This window comes from Rhipicephalus microplus, chromosome 2 (genome assembly GCF_043290135.1).
Source record: "Rhipicephalus microplus isolate Deutch F79 chromosome 2, USDA_Rmic, whole genome shotgun sequence".
In the NCBI taxonomy this organism is placed as follows: domain Eukaryota; kingdom Metazoa; phylum Arthropoda; class Arachnida; order Ixodida; family Ixodidae; genus Rhipicephalus; species Rhipicephalus microplus.
In genome coordinates, this window is record NC_134701.1 from 84,382,843 (window position 1) to 84,399,487 (window position 16,645).

Consider the following 16,645-nt stretch of genomic DNA (forward strand, 5'->3'; position numbering starts at 1 on the left):
ACTGTCGCTGATTTCAATAGCTAGGCCTACGCTCCTACCTGGTCTCAAATAACAGTTTTGACTGTCTCAGTTCTTTATTATGAGCGGAATTCCTTTCGTTACACGTGTGATTGGAGGGCTATTGTGAAAGCCTGTGTGAATTTTCTACAATACGTGAATTGTTTACCTGCACCAGTCTTTGTAGTGGAGTACCACATGTCGGTGTAATAGTAAAATGACGAGAATAAGTATGTTAATGTAAATCTGCTAATTCAATGTCATGTGAGGGTGCCTGTCTCTCTTCAGGAGCATGATGCGTTAGTCGTATTGACTGCAGATGCAGTAAGAAAAAAAAATTTCGCTGCGCTGAAATTGAAAAAGCCCCTTTATTGAAATTATATATTGGTGAATAACTATGTTACGGTTGATGGCTTGCTATTCTAGAGTTGGTAAGTTAAAAATCACTCCATGCAATGTCACCTTGTCAGTACTTTATCCCCTACCTAGGACCGCCTTTGCTGCTGCACTAGCTGCTGCTGCTGCTGTTGCTGGAGGAGTCCTTTCACGGACTTCTGTTGTGAGTCTGAACTCACGGATCCGAGTGCGAAAGATCTCTTCATTGCAGCTTGGTTCGACTGCATCAATCGCTGAGATTTCCGATACGAATTCGTATCAGAGCTCGAGTCTTTACCCAGCCCAGATTCTAGAATTTGTTCATTCCCCAGACCCGCTCTCTTTTGATTGAAACTTGATGCCGACAAGCTTTTTTGGTCGACCGCTTGCTGTGTTGCTACATTACCCTTGCGTATTCCGCTGAGGAATGCACTTTGGCTAGACTGACCGACGCGCTGTTGCTGGTCTTTGGAAGAAGTGCTAAAGCCGGACAAACCGACGGACTGCCTTAGTACCATTTGTCCTTGGCCGCCAAGCTGGTTGCCTGTCAGCTCATTGCTTCCTCGTTGGAGTGACCCGATGCTCTTCACACTTTGACTCGTCTGCTTTTGAGATTGCTGCAGCAGATTGTTCTTGCCTTGTTGCTGGAACGCAGCTCCCTTGTTTGACCACTGCTGTTGCTGCTGACCACCGAATGGCAGTCCGGAATGACGTCGCTGGCTGTTGGATGAGTGCTTCGAAGCACTGAAGCCACCATGTCCGCTGACCCACCGATGCGAACTGAAACTCTGCTGTGACTGGCGCCTCAGTTGACCGGAAGGTTCCTGAAAATGCACGCTTCGTAGAATCCCGCTCGACCCGACAGAGCTGAAGCGCGAATGCTGCGCGTGGTGTCCGAAACGCTCGATACTAGACAGCTGAGTTTTCCGCGTTTCAGAAGATGCACTGCCGAAGCTAGATGTGTGCCGCTTGAACCCAACAGCTGCACCTTTCAGGGAACCTTTCGGTTGAGAAGACTGCTGAAAGTCGCCACCGTTCAGACCAAAGGCACCATCATTCAGCAACCGTCGTGACTTCTGGCTTGTTTGTTGTTCCAGCATTGAGCTGCTACTGCCGCCTTTGAAACCTTTCGTTCCGCCGGACAACCGTCCACCCTGGAAGCCACCGAAAGACTCCCGTTCAGGAAAACGCCCTTTGAGGCTTCCCTTCAGACCATCAGTACCTTTGATGCCACCAAAGCGACTTTGTTTCTGGCTCTGCGCGAAGTCGCCCTTAGAAAACCCTTTCATTCCAAACTGGCTTCCGAAAGTACCCGTTATGCCACCGCTTCCTTTCACACCTTTCACTTGTCTGGACTGCTGACTTTGCAGCACGCTGCTCAAGGAACCTCCTTTGGTTGAGCCTTTAGCGAAGAGAGCTTGACCTGTTTTGATGCTCCCTAAGCCAAATGACTGCTGACTCTGCTTGGAATCACCCATTAAAGCACCTTTGACAATTCCTTTGGCCGACTGGCCTCTTAAACCACCTTTGATGCCTTTTATCTGGCTGGACTCTTCACTTATCATCGAACCCTGCAGGGACCCACCTTTCAGCGCGCTACTTCCTTTTACACTTTTTATACCAGCAGACTCCTGTTTATTCTGGAGGCTGCTCGTACCAAAGCCACCCTTGGCGAAATTTGAAAAACTATTGCTGCTCAGAGACGATGATCCAAAGCCGCCTTTGGAGCCGAAGGAAGACATGCCACCATTTGTAATTACAGATCCTCCCTTTGTGCCACCGAGCGAGCCCTTCACTGAAGAGAACCCCTTGGTGCCACCACTCCCGGAGTATCCGGGACCAAGTCCATTCTTTAAAGACCGAAAGTTCCCGCTTTCAACTTCTTTGACGGATCCTTTGACGCCTCCTCCTTTGATGAACTGGGCCCCTGCGGTCAAAGAACGCAGTAACAGGAAGTGAGAAAATCAGTTATTTCAGCCAAGCTTGATGCTCATGGATGAGATACATCAAGGTATTTTTCATGACTCGCAAGCAACACACACGACCAAAGACCGTTCTTAAGTTCAACGCGGACAAATAAGACGGACCATAGACCACTTCGTACAGTTAGAAAATTGTTACAGCTACTACGATTTTGGGGACACATGAGGAAAAGGACTGTCACCCAGCTGCCATTATTATTTTTAAAGAGTTCGTTTCACAGAAACACCGGTGGGCGTCATTGGCTTTGAGCGAAAAATCAACATCTTATACGTGACCGAAAAATTAGGAATGATGTTAGGAAAATAAATGTTAAGACCCTGGCGCAGAGTAGGCAGCAAACCAAGGTTGTTTGGATCTCAGTGGGTATCGAACACGGACTGTTTGCGTGGTAAGCGGATGTTCTACCGCATGGCCACGCCGCTTCCAGGGCAAACAGGGTAATGAACTTCCTCTGATCAGAAATGAAGTGAAAGTAGCTTTCATGCTTCACAAACACACGCGTCCTGTATACATGCTTCACAATGCAACATTGCTTATTGCAGTGGTACAAGCCTCAGTTGCCAACAAGCGTCAGAATATGCGATTATCATAATGGCTTCGTCATTGAAAGAAGGTGCCCCACTACAAAAGGCACATACGCAAACGCGTTCATTCCTTTAAGGCCACGCATAGGGGGTGCATAGCGAATTCGGAAAGGTTTCATGCACTAGGTGTTTGAAGTACGCACTAAGAACAGGATGTCGCTATCGTGTTCAACTCCTAAAATAGAAGTTTTTATGTGTAACTTTATAAAGAAAATGGACGAGAAGTCGGTGTAAGATTTACTTTGTGGTCGGAGGTGCTGCTTTTGCTCAGCCAAAGACGAGCTCCTTTTCAAAGAAAGGCCTCATCTAATCACTGAAGCGATCGCATGCATTATACGCAAGTCGGCATTCTCGCTTATGAGTTTACTCACTCAAGCTCACACTGCACTAACATAACCGTGAGCTTGAGTCGGAGTAAGTCACACTCAGCATATGTATTGCGAATCTGTGTCCGAATGAGCCCTAGGCAGAAGGTATATTTTCTGAATGAATGTAAGTTTAACTTGCCCACTTTACAGTAAACCGTTGTAGTGTTGTGGCTCGGTGCCAATGAATACGACGCGCTGCGTTCAATGCACGAGTTCCACATAATCAACTGCTTGGACCCAATAAGCTTTTTTTTCATTCTTGCCAATATGGGTTCCGTAAAGGTTATTCTTGCGAAATGCAGGTGGCAGTTTTTCTGCGCGACTTATTGTAAACGTGGAGGCAACATTCGGAGTGAGCCTCTTTTCCTGGATTTTACAAAAACATTTCGGACAGTCGCTCACCAAGGCTTACTTCTGAAATTATATTTAATAAATGCAGATTCTAACGCACTTGAATAAATAACACCAATTCTGACTAATCGCTCCAAATTGATATTTGTTAACAATCCCTTTTCTAACCTACTATTTAGCGGTCCCGCAAGAGTTTTTCTTGGGACCTCTCTTTTTTAATTCATGTTAACAATTTACCTATAAAAGTAACTTGTAACTTTTCCATGTTCTGCAGATGACTGTAATATACCACTTCGCAACCCCCTTTAATGACCAAAAATATATGCAGTATAACCTTAACAATGCACAAAGTTGTGTAACCGTTAAGAAACAAACCTAAATTGCGATAACTGGAAGCTTTTTTTTTTCCTTTCCCGCCGTCGTAACCCTTTCATGTTTACCAACTCAATCATTCATGTTCCTCTGCAGTGAGTTCAATAATTCCGACACATCGGCATCACTCTGTCTCATGACCAATCCTGACGTCATCTCAATGATAACATCATTTTGACTACTAATTAGGATTCCTTAGATGACACTTACGCCATACACTAAAACAAGGTAAAATGATTTGTTTTATAAATAACTTTTCAGGCCAAAGCTTGAGTATGCATTTTCAATCTGGAGGCCTCACCAAACGTGTCATGAATGAACTCGAGTTACTTCAAAATCGGGCTATCAAGGTAAATATTTCTGCATATTCGCACGATATCAGCAACACGTCTTGAAAAACAGAATTGGATTTGGAAACACTTGCCTTCCGTTGACAGGTTGCAATCCTCTTTTTCATACGTTTTATTTGAGTTAACTGAGTGATACAGACTTCACGTACATTTCACACATGCCTAATCACTCTGGTCATTCCCTTCAAGTTACTCTACCACAAACGCAGTTCACTAGATTTCAAGTATAATTTTTTATATGAGTAGAAAAAAATTGGAACAGCTATTCTCAAGCCACTTCTGCCATCATTAATCCATCTGTTTCCTGAAGTTGTGTTCAAAACATTCGCGTGTAAATTTGTTAAACATTACTCCTTGTCTAATACCCTTAAAAGAAGACTTTAAAGAAATAAACTGCAGTGAAGACGCATATAGACCCTTTTGCTGTGTCCGCCGCGATGATGTAGCGATTACGGGGCTCGGATGCCGACCCGAAGGTCACATTTCAATGGAGGCGAAATTGTACAGGCCCGTGTACTGTGCGATGTGAGTGCACTATAAAAATACCCCAGATGACCGAAATTTCCGAAGCCCTCCACCACGGTGTCTCTCGTAATCGTATCGTGGTTCTGTGACGTAAAACCCTAGATATTACTATATCCTTTCGCTGTTTAGAAACCTATACAGTATGCGTCTTGAAAGGTTCCCTGTGTTATCCACGACGTAGAGCGGTTGGCTTGGCTCAGAAAACTGGCTTAAACCATTCGATGCTCGGTAAAAGCGCTATTTTTCAATCCTGTTTTAATAACTCCCTTGAAAAGTCTTGTAATTGGAAGGTTTAGTGTAGTTTACTGAACTGGACCAAGTGATTCGCATAGTCAGCTTACCCAGTATGTGCGCTGAGCTCGGTCGCAGAAAGCTTGAGCAGAAAGCTAAAACACCGATTTAAAGGCAATAGCGGTCGTACAGCAAAAAGCAATTGGCCGCCGTGCCTATACTTGCATGGTGCTTCGCACAACTTCAGAAGGATCGCGGGAAAGTCAGGGCTGAATTTGGTCTTTTCAGCTCCCAAACATCTACAATAGTTTTGTTGACGGGTCAATTTTCATTGTAACAGTGTAAACGCTTGCCTCGTTAGTCATAGAACACCTTTTGTAAACTGTACTCGCGACGTTGTTCATGCTATTCTGCTTTTCTGTGGAAGCACCTATGTTGGTAAGACCGGCCAAGGTATCAATGAGAGATTGAAAGAGCATTATTATATTGTCATGAAAGCAATATCAGGTCATCTGGGCATTTCTTGCCAAAATTGTAAAGAAAGCGGCAATCTTATTTAAGACACCTGGCAAGATGGCAAGGGAGAATATAAAGGCGTATGAAATTCCCACATTATAAGACATGTGCCTTAGCCAACTCTCAGTATCGTTTTCTCGAAAAGAGCTTTATTACCGTGATTCAACACAGTTACATGGCACTTTTCGCTAAGTCGTGACACTGCATTGTACACGTGCTCGGCTCAACAATGCATCACAGTAAAAATTTTTACACCCAGAAGGGTGTAAATGAGCTTGTCCCGTGGACGACACCATAAGGGTGTTAATTCAGCACCTTCCAAAAAGGGTGCTTTACCATGCACCCTTAGAATAGGGTGTACATGTAAAAAACTGTAGCGTGTTACAAAAACACCCTTAAGGAAGGGTGCCTTCGATGTCCATCACTTTTTTAGCAGCCTCTGAGGAGGGTGCGAGAAGGGTGCACAAGGGTGTTGAGTGCCCATGGCAGGGGTGGCAGTATTCTTTTAGACTGCACTAATAGATATCAGCATGCACTGATTACACACTACTTGAAGAAAGTGGTCCTGATTATCGATGGTGCGCCACCTGTCGAGCTCCGTTCATTGCGTGTGGGCAAAAATATAAACGCGTACAATCGTGTATGAACTTGTGCTGGATCTATATATACTTCACAGTATATGCATAATGTGCGTTACAGAAAATGAAGCCTTGCTGCCCTTGCATATTGTGTTTATTTAATAGGCAAATAAAACATAAACTTTTCTTCTGCCACACAACTTTTTCACCAGATATACGTTCACGTATACGTACACTACACATGCAACACCTCAATTGTTCAGTATATTTTTTCAGTTTCACTTTATTTACAATTCTTTGCAACATACAAATACACTGGTTTCAGTTTAGTATACTGCTTCAAGTACATAGAGACTACAAATGAAATACACGCTAATATATCCCTATAATTCTTTCAAGTATCTACAATCCCAGTGGTTTCCAGTTTAATACTCCTTCATGTACACAATCGGTTAATAGGAATGAAATACAGGCAAATATATACTTATGATTCTTTCAAATATATACAATCACCATAATTTCACTATATATGCCTTCATGTACACAATCGTTCCCAAGAAGTGATGCACACAAAAATATATTTGGATAGTGTTTTCAAATGTATACAATCACAGTGGTTTAAGCTTTGTATTCCTGGATGTATAACAATTGCTTATGAGAAATGATGTACATGCAAACATATACGGGTTTTCGCACATATAACTTTAGCGAATACTTAAGAAACCAATACAATGATCAGAAACACAATGAGCTCAAAACGAACACAAAACTGAGTCAGGACACACAAAAAACAAAAGAGCTAGGTAATGCATTATTATGGCTAATGACACAGTTGGGTCACTTTATGCCAAATGTCCCAGACATTTTGGCAACCATCTCAAATGTATTCGAAAAACTCGTGCTGCATTGAAAATAGTGAACTTCTGGAATATTTAGGAGAGGAAAAATGTTTGGTCACGTGGCTGCCTTCTGAACTTCCTGGAATGCCGTCTAGGTGTTGTATGTGAAAAATTTTATTTTAAAAGTACCGCTCCTTCTTTACATACGAAACTCGGTCTACGTGTTACGTAACAAGAGCTTAATTTGGGAGAGTTGGCTCATCGTGGTTGTGTGCTAGTCACAGCGCGACAACTTTAGGAAGAGACAGAAAGGACAGGAAAGAGCACAGACTGTCAACTGAATTTAATGAATGTGCTACAAGCGCTTTTATAAGGAGTACAAGAACCATGTTCATGCACGACGACACGTGTGAGCACTATAAAATAATCTTAACTGTGAAAAGAATACTCCCTCTTGGAAAGGATAAGTGAACGTGTAGTGATGCACTGATCATTGGTTTACCTGATAAAAAATACTTCTACAAACGTTAAATTGGCATTAAGTAAACCTATTCTCATGACGAATGGGGCAAGATTGACTATTCCTGTTGCTGTTTAGTACACACACTTTTGAAAGCTTGCAAGGGGTGGAAAACAACACGCTAATATCATATCTGCTGGCTAATTTTTTACTTGTGAGACACGTGATGTGGTATAACATGCAAAGGTTTTGGTCATTGTTTTTTGTTGGTCCTGTCTTCTTTAACTTTACTTTCTGCAGGAGGGTTTTGCAAAAAGGTGTGATGATTCTGTTGGGATACCCAGCATCTTTTAGTCTTTTAATCTGGTTTTTAAGCCTGACCTCACCCTTGTGCTAACATGACTTCTGAAGGGTGGCCTGAATACATGTGGTATCAATTCCTCTTTCTACTAATTTTGAATGCCCACTATCAAAAGGCAGAACATTCTTAGCATTCCTGGGCTGATAGCACCAGACACTACCCAAAAGCATCATCACACTTGTTTGCGAAACCCTCCTGCAGAAAGTAAAGTTAAAGGAAACAGGACCAAAAGAAAAAGAGAATGACCAATCACCTTTGCATGTCACACGGTACTACGTACATAAGGTGTCTCACAATTTTAGGAAAAGAGCCAGCAGATATGACATTTCTGTTTTCCACCCCTTGCAAGCTTTCAAAAGTGCATGTACTTACAGCAACAGGAATAGTCAATCTTGCACCATTCGTCACTAGAATAGGTTTACTGAATGCCAATCTAATGTGTATGAGATACTGCTAACACGTGGAAAAGTAAACATAGGAGAAACTGGGCAATGCTTCAATGATCAAGCAAGACAGCATGCTTTAATTGTTAAGAAGGGCTATAATAGTCTCATGGCCGGACACCGTAAAGAATGTAAGTGTAGTCCTAGGTTTCATAAAACACGGTTTTTGAAAAAAAAAATCAAGCAGAAAATGAGATTTTAGAACACTTTATCAGGAAGGCCAAGGATCAATGCATCAGTACACCTTCACTTGACTTTTCCGAAAAAGAGTATTCTTTTCTCGGTTAAAATTATTTTGTCATGGTCACACATGTGTTGTTGCAGATGAGCCCTGGTCTTGTGCTCCGTATAAAAACGCTCCTAGCACCTTCAATAAAATTCAGTTGACAGCGCTCTTTCCTGTCCTTTTTGCGATAAGATTTTTATTACAGAAAGAATTTTATTTTCTTACAGTTTAGGTATAATGATGAGTTTTAATTGTATCACAACATGGAGCAAATTGCATCTCAATACGGACAAAAATCACGACTTTGTGAAATTCGTGATATTTTCTCGTATATTTCAGCAGCTTTAGAGGTATAAAGATATTTTTTCCTCAAAATATACCTTCTGTGGAGTAAGTATTCACTGCTCAGATATTCATACAAAGTGCATTATTGCAATAACAAAGGCAAACATAACACATTTTGGCTTTATTCTTGGAAGCGAATGTGGCAAAAAAAATTGCACTATTATTTTTGAGCTTCAAATACCTTACAGAAGCACATTTACTTAACAGGTAGACCGAATTTGCTTAAGAAAAAATAAGCGGTAGTTTTAAAACAAAATTTTCCACAAACAGCACACAGACGGCATTATGCCAGGAAGTTATAAGCCAGCCACATAAACAAAACATTTTTCTCGCTGAAATATTCTAGCAGTTCACTGTTTTCAACGCAGTAAGTCAGCACATTTTTTTTTTCAAATACAATTCAGATGGTCGCCAAAGTGGCTGGGACGTTTGGCATGGAATGGTCCAGCTATATTTAAGCAAAATAACTTACACAAATAACAATATTTGTTCATCTACCATGACCACACTAGAAAAAGTTGTTCAGGCATTGTGACACTAAAATTTTCAGCGTCGTACTGCCTGAACAACTTTTTTGATAAACTCCAAACTCACGCTGAGAACAAGCCGCTCAATCACGGTGGTTGTTAACGGCCTTGCGGCCGTAGACAATGTTGAAAATAAAAAAAATCAACTCATCAGTGCTGTCACTCCTTCTTCGTCATTACTGACACGGAAGATTTTTCGGTTATCCATGCGGAGGTTCAGGAAGTAGGCTTGCTCTAGGCTGGGGCCGGGGTAGACTACGCAGGACGTCAGCGGCACCCTCTCATCCTGTAATAAGAGCAAATATGACTTCTCATAAAAGGATGTTCGTGCTGTTCTGGCAGCACCATATATAAAGAATGTGTAGTGTGTATCCTTCGAAATGGCATGTAATTGACATTACACTGAACTCGAAGCATACAACTCATACATTCCAATAATTTCGTATGATAAAGATAAGAGTTTTCCAGCATACAGCAAATTCCCGAAATGAGGTGAAGTGTAAGACTACAGCTCAAAAATGGCAGTTACGAAAGCCTGAACTCACAAGAATCAAATTCCTTCTAGGGTAGTGAGCCAGTGTGAAAAACAATTCTTAAAGTACAACGTTCAGAACATGTAGCAATAATCAAAACGCACAAGAAACTTACCTCTTCATGTACAAACAGTGAAGACATCTCTGCTTTCTCTTTTACATGAGAACAAATGATCTTGGGCGTGGCACTAGCGAAGAGGTCTGCAAAAAAGTAAAAGATTTACTGACTTTAATCACGCCTCTAACAATCTGAGGAATTGTTACAAGACACCAATCAGTGCAATTCGGACTGCCTCTATAAGGGCATCAAAAATGAACAATTTTCTCGTTCTTTCTACCCTCACAAGACGCTCCGTCAATGAAATCTAATCCAAATTTGACGCTGTGCTTCCTATTTGCCTGCTTTCTAGACGTAGGGCTGCGAACATGTGTTTTGTGCACCTAATCTAGCACAGAAATTCGTCATCTATAATTCAATCATCTTAATTCATTGTAATTTGATAAAAGATGTGATAACTCGTTCAGTTTTTAAAGAGTTGTGGGCCTGCAATTGGTACTGCCTAGCACGTATGAAAGTATTTCTTTTTTAAGAAAAATTCTTCAAAGCTTGCTTTCAGAAAAATCGTCTGGAATATTTCAACAACCAAGCCCATCCTCTGATGGCAATCAGGGGCACGCTATTAGCGATTATTGACCACGGGATCTACAAACGTAGCCCGTGCCTAAATACTCAGTTAAACACAATCAAGCAAGTAGGAGCGCTCGAACGACACCAACGCGCGCGGACGCCGTCTACGTTGCAGCAGCCATGGCTTATGCTAGAGCTACCGCACATAGCTCCCACAGTCACGTATACTCTCTCGATTCTGTTATAACGCCGAACGTTATCGCAGATGAAGGCAAAGCACGAAAACAGCAAACAGAAACGAGGGAAAACAACGCACGGCGATGGCCACAACAACGCGCCTTTGGAAGTCTGCTAGATCTTTCCCTGTTGCTGGTGACACTTTTCCTAAATAGCTTAAAAGACCGAGGCGCACGTCCTGGGAGCATCGCGGCATATCATCACCTCCAACTATACCGTCTTTAAGCAAAAAAAAAGCAATTTCGTACAGTGCGCCTCTGTACATAATTTTTTCTTTTTTTTCTTTTTTTTACGCTTACACCTACAGAAGCACGTTGCACATTTGAGTATTAATAGAAATGTTATTACGATGTAGCCCAAAGCACATCTTAAAACAATATCAATCACTTTGTGCAGTGTAGAGACAATGTGCGATCAGCAACTAATCCCGCCCTTGTTAAGTGATCACATCGCTCACTGTATGAGTGATGCAGGCACTTACACAACATCGCGCATAGCAGTGCGAACTCGTTAAGTCACACGTTTAATCGGGCATCTGCAACAGGCCCGCGAACGCATGCTGTTGTAAATGGCTGGCAGCCTACTTCGGCAGAGCTGCTGCAGGCGCCCAGCTAGCGCTGTATGATTACTACCTACAAAAACAGTACACTCACCGTTAACAGGCCCACGTTGTCCGTGTCCGCCACTCCATGAATATTCCTTAATCCGAGCGTCACTTCAAACACGGTGTCATGCATGACCACCATTGAATATGCGCCTGTTCGCTAGAACACACACAGCGACCAAGACCCCAGACCAACGCAACGCATTTGAAAGACGATGAGACAGAGAGAGCAACGTTGAGAGAGAGAAGAAGGAGGCACTGGTGGCAGCACCGCAGCTGTCGACGCAGGTGTTCGGTGACGCAACTATTCGCTTATCTACGCCGCCGTTGTGGGAGCAACGCTGGCCGGGGTGAGCGGGGGGGGGGGGAGGGGAGGAGCGGGAACCCGCTTAGACGGCGCCGAAAGGCAAACGCTATGGCGCATAGGGCGGACGGCCGTTCGACGCGGAATGACTCCTTGTAAACGGCAACACTCCTTCCAGCCAGTCGCACAGCGACGCAGGTTATTTACCAGCCTCGGGTTCTTTGAGTGTTTTGACGGAATGCGATTGCAGTGGGCTAAAGATAGTGAAGCAAAACTTGCGGAAAACAAAGTGCACCATGGAATGGCTAGAAACAATAATTATTTCGTCCTCGGTGGCATTAGCGGGAAAGCATCGCTACACTTTTTTACAGAGGAATTTCTTTTCGCATTGTCTGTGTCTGGCAATTCCGCGTATGGTGCCGCAAACACTGAATGCGTAGTCGAAGCAGGAACAAATTAATTCACAGTCGCGGATGTTTAGAAGGCTTGTCACGCACCACGAAACGTGCCGAGGTTGTTCTAACAAACTTTTTGCTGACCACATGATCAGCACATATTTTCATATGGTTGCCCAATGAGCTAGCTAAGCACCTGTAGCAAAGGCAGGGCACGTTGTTGTTAAACGTTGTTAATATAAACAATGCTTGTGCATAAGTGCAGTGACAGCTTTTCGTGTGAATTGGTCATAACCCACGTTTTCGAGCGTAGAAGCGCCTCAGCGGACCTAATCAGCTACCACAGCAAGTTCGTAAGCAATGATGAGGTACGAAAATGAGCAGCTGTTTTCCATGTACTGAATAGTCCGTGTACAGTACGTTGACCCCCGCCATTTCTTAAGCCACCTCCCATATAGACTCCCAGTCTGAACAGGTGTGAGACCTTAAACACTAAGTAGTGCCCCCCCCCCCCCGCACACACACAAGAAATTTGAGGGCGCACGGGCTGATACACACGCATACTTATTCACAGGCGCACACATATAAACGTATACACGCATACGGCAACACACACACGCGACCGTAAACGCAAGCATGCATGGGCGTACACATGTGCCCAGGCACGCTTAACACAAGCACGGACTCGCACATACACGCGGACGCACACATGCACGGGTGTACACACAATCGCGCTTACACGCGAACACATGCGCAGGCTCACGCACACACACCCATACTCGGGCAAACATTATGTTCCTGTATATAATCCACAGCAAACATGTAGCTTATAACCAACGCTAAGGTGAGCTTTCGTAACGTGGATTGCAGTTAATTGTCATTATAGATGAAACGCGATTTGCTTCTGCTGGCATTCTGCTGTATTCGGAGAGCACCTTGACACATTCTAAGTCTAGGCCGTCATTTACCGCAAGGTCCACATATTCGTGCAGTAGCTACGCTGCTCGGCCGCCAATCCGAAGGTCGCGGGTTCGATGCCGCCCGTGGCAGTTGAATTCAGATGGAGGCGGAAAGGTAGAAGCCTGTGCACTGTGCGATATCAGCGCCCATTAAAGAACACCAAATGGTCAAAATCTCTAGAGCTTTCCACTACGACGACCCTCATAATCATATCGAGGTTTTTGAGACGTAAAATCCCAAATATTATAATTATGTGTTCTTCTTATGCTGCATATTCCATCTGATGAATCGTCACCTACACCCTTCTCAGGCAAAAAATCACCCTTAGAGCCTATTTTAGAGTGTTATCGAGGCAAGCACCCAAACACATGGGTGCTTTTTTTTCAATCGGCCATTTATGGGTGTTAAAGGGTGTTGCAAAGGGTGCTTTCTCGTAAAAGCACCCTTTTTACACCCTTTTAGGTGTAAAATTTCTTACTGGGTGTGAATCCACGAAATGTGCATGTTATGTACTTATCGCTTGGTATGTATTTATCGATTCGCGCAAATATAAAAGATTAATTGAAAGTATAACGCTTTGTCCGTGTCAATACTCTTTTATGTTCTTCTCTGTTCGCGCTTACTTACATATCATAGATATCCAATGCATTTTCAAACAGATAAGCCGAGTGTATATCAAAATACCTGTGTCTGCTTTTTAACCTATCACTGCAGTTGCATACCGTACCAAAGGAGCAGAAAAAAGCCAAAATGATTCCGATACATGAGTCCGAAAATAAAAACGAACCTTGTAATTATCGGCCCATCTCATTAGCATGTACGGTTGGTAAACTGATGGAACACATTATTTTAAAGTACATAACGGAAAACCTTGACGAACACAAAATACTGTCTCCTGTTCAACAAGGCTTCCGCCAGGGCCTTGTTGAAAAGTTGTTTACTACTTCCGCCAGATAATGTCCCCAGTAACTTAACTTATTAAAGTGGTCCATGAAGTCTCGTTAGGCATCGATCATCAAATTCAAATAGAACTCATTCTACTCGATTTCTTGAAAACGTTCGATTGGGCGTAGCATAGCAAATTTATATTTTATGTGCTCTGTCCTATCTGTCTTTTTTCTGAAACTTTCCGTGCGCACTAAAAAAAGTATACTTATCTTCAAGCAACAACTTACTCTTGCAAAAGACAGATTTTTTACTGTGCAACAATCTTTCTTACAGATAGGTTGCAGTTCGTGAAAATAAACTATACCCGATCTTTAGTCATACCGTTGACTTCTGGCATACCGCAAGGTACCATAATGGCACCGGTATTATTCTTACTTTTTCTTAACAATCTGCCTTCTTCTGTCAATGTTGGATGCAGGTTATTTGCAGATGACTGCATACTGTACAAAAACTGAACTCTCACGGTGACCATAGCCCTTTAAATATGTCCTTAGAAGCAGTTCAGCTTGGTACAAGGCTTGGCAAATGCACATAAACAAAAAAAGTCCATGCTCTTGTCCATAACTAGGAAAAAGTGTTCATCCGATCTCAATTACGTCAATAATTCAGCCCCCCCCCTTACCCCCTCTATCCAATGTCACCAAATCTAAGTATTTAGGTGTACTTTTATCACATGATCTACGATGGACGCTTATATTTATTGCATCACATCATCTGCACTTAAAAGATTGTTATTTATAAAGAGGCGATTACAGCAAACACCACCAAACACAAAGTTACTGGCCTATAATAATTTTATCCACTCCATCCTCGAATACGCAAACATAGCCTGGTGCCTGGTTCCCCTACACACACACACACACGCACGCACGCAGACACACACACACACACACACACACACACACACACACACACACACACACACACACACGCCGACACACACACACACACACACACACACACACACACACACACACACACACACACACACACACAAACAAAAAACTTACCAGCAAGCTCGAAGGCGTTCAACGAAAAGCGCTTAGGGTAACTTTGAACAAATTTAACAGAACAGATTCACCTACAGAATTGCTAAAGAAGGCTGCAATATTAACCATGAAAAACCGAGCGATATGGGCACGTTTATAGCTCATGTATCAAATGCTACGCAGTCATCTAAGCATAGCCAAGTCTCGCTGCTTAAGGCTATCTGCAGCTAGAACTACCCACCATAATCCCTCTCATGCCCTTGATTCTTACAAATTTCACACAGATGCTTTCAAGTTCCTGTTCTTTCCACTTGCTATCAGAGAATGGAAAAACCTGTCCCCTTCCATTACGAGTATCACATCCTTAGCTACTTTCTGAAAACGAGTAGAAAGCGACTTGTTATCCTCGCAAACTTACTGTGTTTGTGGTTTGAAAAAATGTGCTCATGTGTTCTGGTTTTCTATTTGTTGTTGCATTTGTTGTATTTTCCCCCTTTTGACTGTACTAAACCACTGTCTTGGATTGTTCACTTGTTGCTATCACTCTGGGATTGACGGTAGGTATAAATAAAAGTAAATACATTATTACAAAGTTATACTGCATAGAAAATGCAAGATGCATCCTGCGTAGTCTTATTAAAGTAAGTTTCTGACATTTGGGATGAATACAGGGTTGTAAAAACACTAAGAGCTGTTGGCAGCTTCATGCGTACTCGTTTCTTCGATTCACAAAGCAATGTTCATTATGCATGTGTTTAGGCAAGTTTCTGTATGAAGCCTGCTTGCAGAGTGATGCAAAAGGCGCCTGAACAGCGCCGACACCTTCTCTCTCATGAAGGGCATACAGTCTAAAGAATGCCGCGTTGCGTAGAGTATCTGGAGCCCTCCTGTATAGCGTTTTTTAAAGCCTGAGTCGCTTTATAGGACATTAAACTCTACAACCAATCAATCTCGGCTAGGCGTCTGAAGATAAATGGAAAAGCTTATTCTGATGATTTGAAACCTTCACCTGCAAAAACAACCGAAAACTTGTAATTCAACTCCGTTCCCTATTATTTCCATGCGTACAGGACAACTGACGTACTCACACCCGTGTTTCGCGTATACTCACTGGCGCACAGCTGGTTGTTCCAACTGATGCACATCATCAGTGCAGCAAGCACCACCAAGGGACATGCCGACTTAGCTGCCATGTCGGGAAGACGTCCGGGAGAGATCACTCGAAAGAAAAGAGGAAGGTGTGGTCGACAGGAAGCGACCGCGACCCTGTAACCCAGATGGTTGCCTTTGGATAGTACGGAACGACTTCGCTCTGGACCTCTCTTCTCAGCGTCCGGCAGCTCCAAGACCTTTGCTCACTGTGTGTCCGGTCGACGAGGCATCGATTGCGATGTACAGAGCTCGCACAGTGCGGCCTTGCCTGCCAAGCTCAATCAGTGACCGCGCTAGGCCAGCGCGGCGTTCGTTCGCAACGGCTGTCCGGTCGGCACCGCCTTGTTTTTGAGGCGACGGCTCGATTTACGAGCCGGAACGTTAAGCAGCTTGGCGATCGTGGGCTGCTGGAGGGATGACGTGAGGGGTGACACGAAAAGCCCAGGTAAGCTGACAGCGAAAGC

At 43.2% G+C, this 16,645-nt stretch overlaps 1 protein-coding gene across 1 annotated transcript; it reads right to left on the reverse strand.

Moving 5' to 3' along the window:
* Positions 1 to 346: 346 nt before the first annotated feature.
* On the reverse strand, positions 347 to 16,454 carry LOC119169453 (uncharacterized). Its single transcript, XM_037420517.2, has 2 exons — positions 16,141 to 16,454; positions 347 to 2,299 (listed from the first exon to the last, which is right to left on the reverse strand). The coding sequence occupies exons 1-2, from the start codon at positions 16,220 to 16,222 to the stop codon at positions 483 to 485; spliced, it is 1,899 nt and encodes a 632-aa protein (XP_037276414.2). The 5' UTR covers positions 16,223 to 16,454; the 3' UTR covers positions 347 to 482.
* Positions 16,455 to 16,645: the final 191 nt, after the last annotated feature.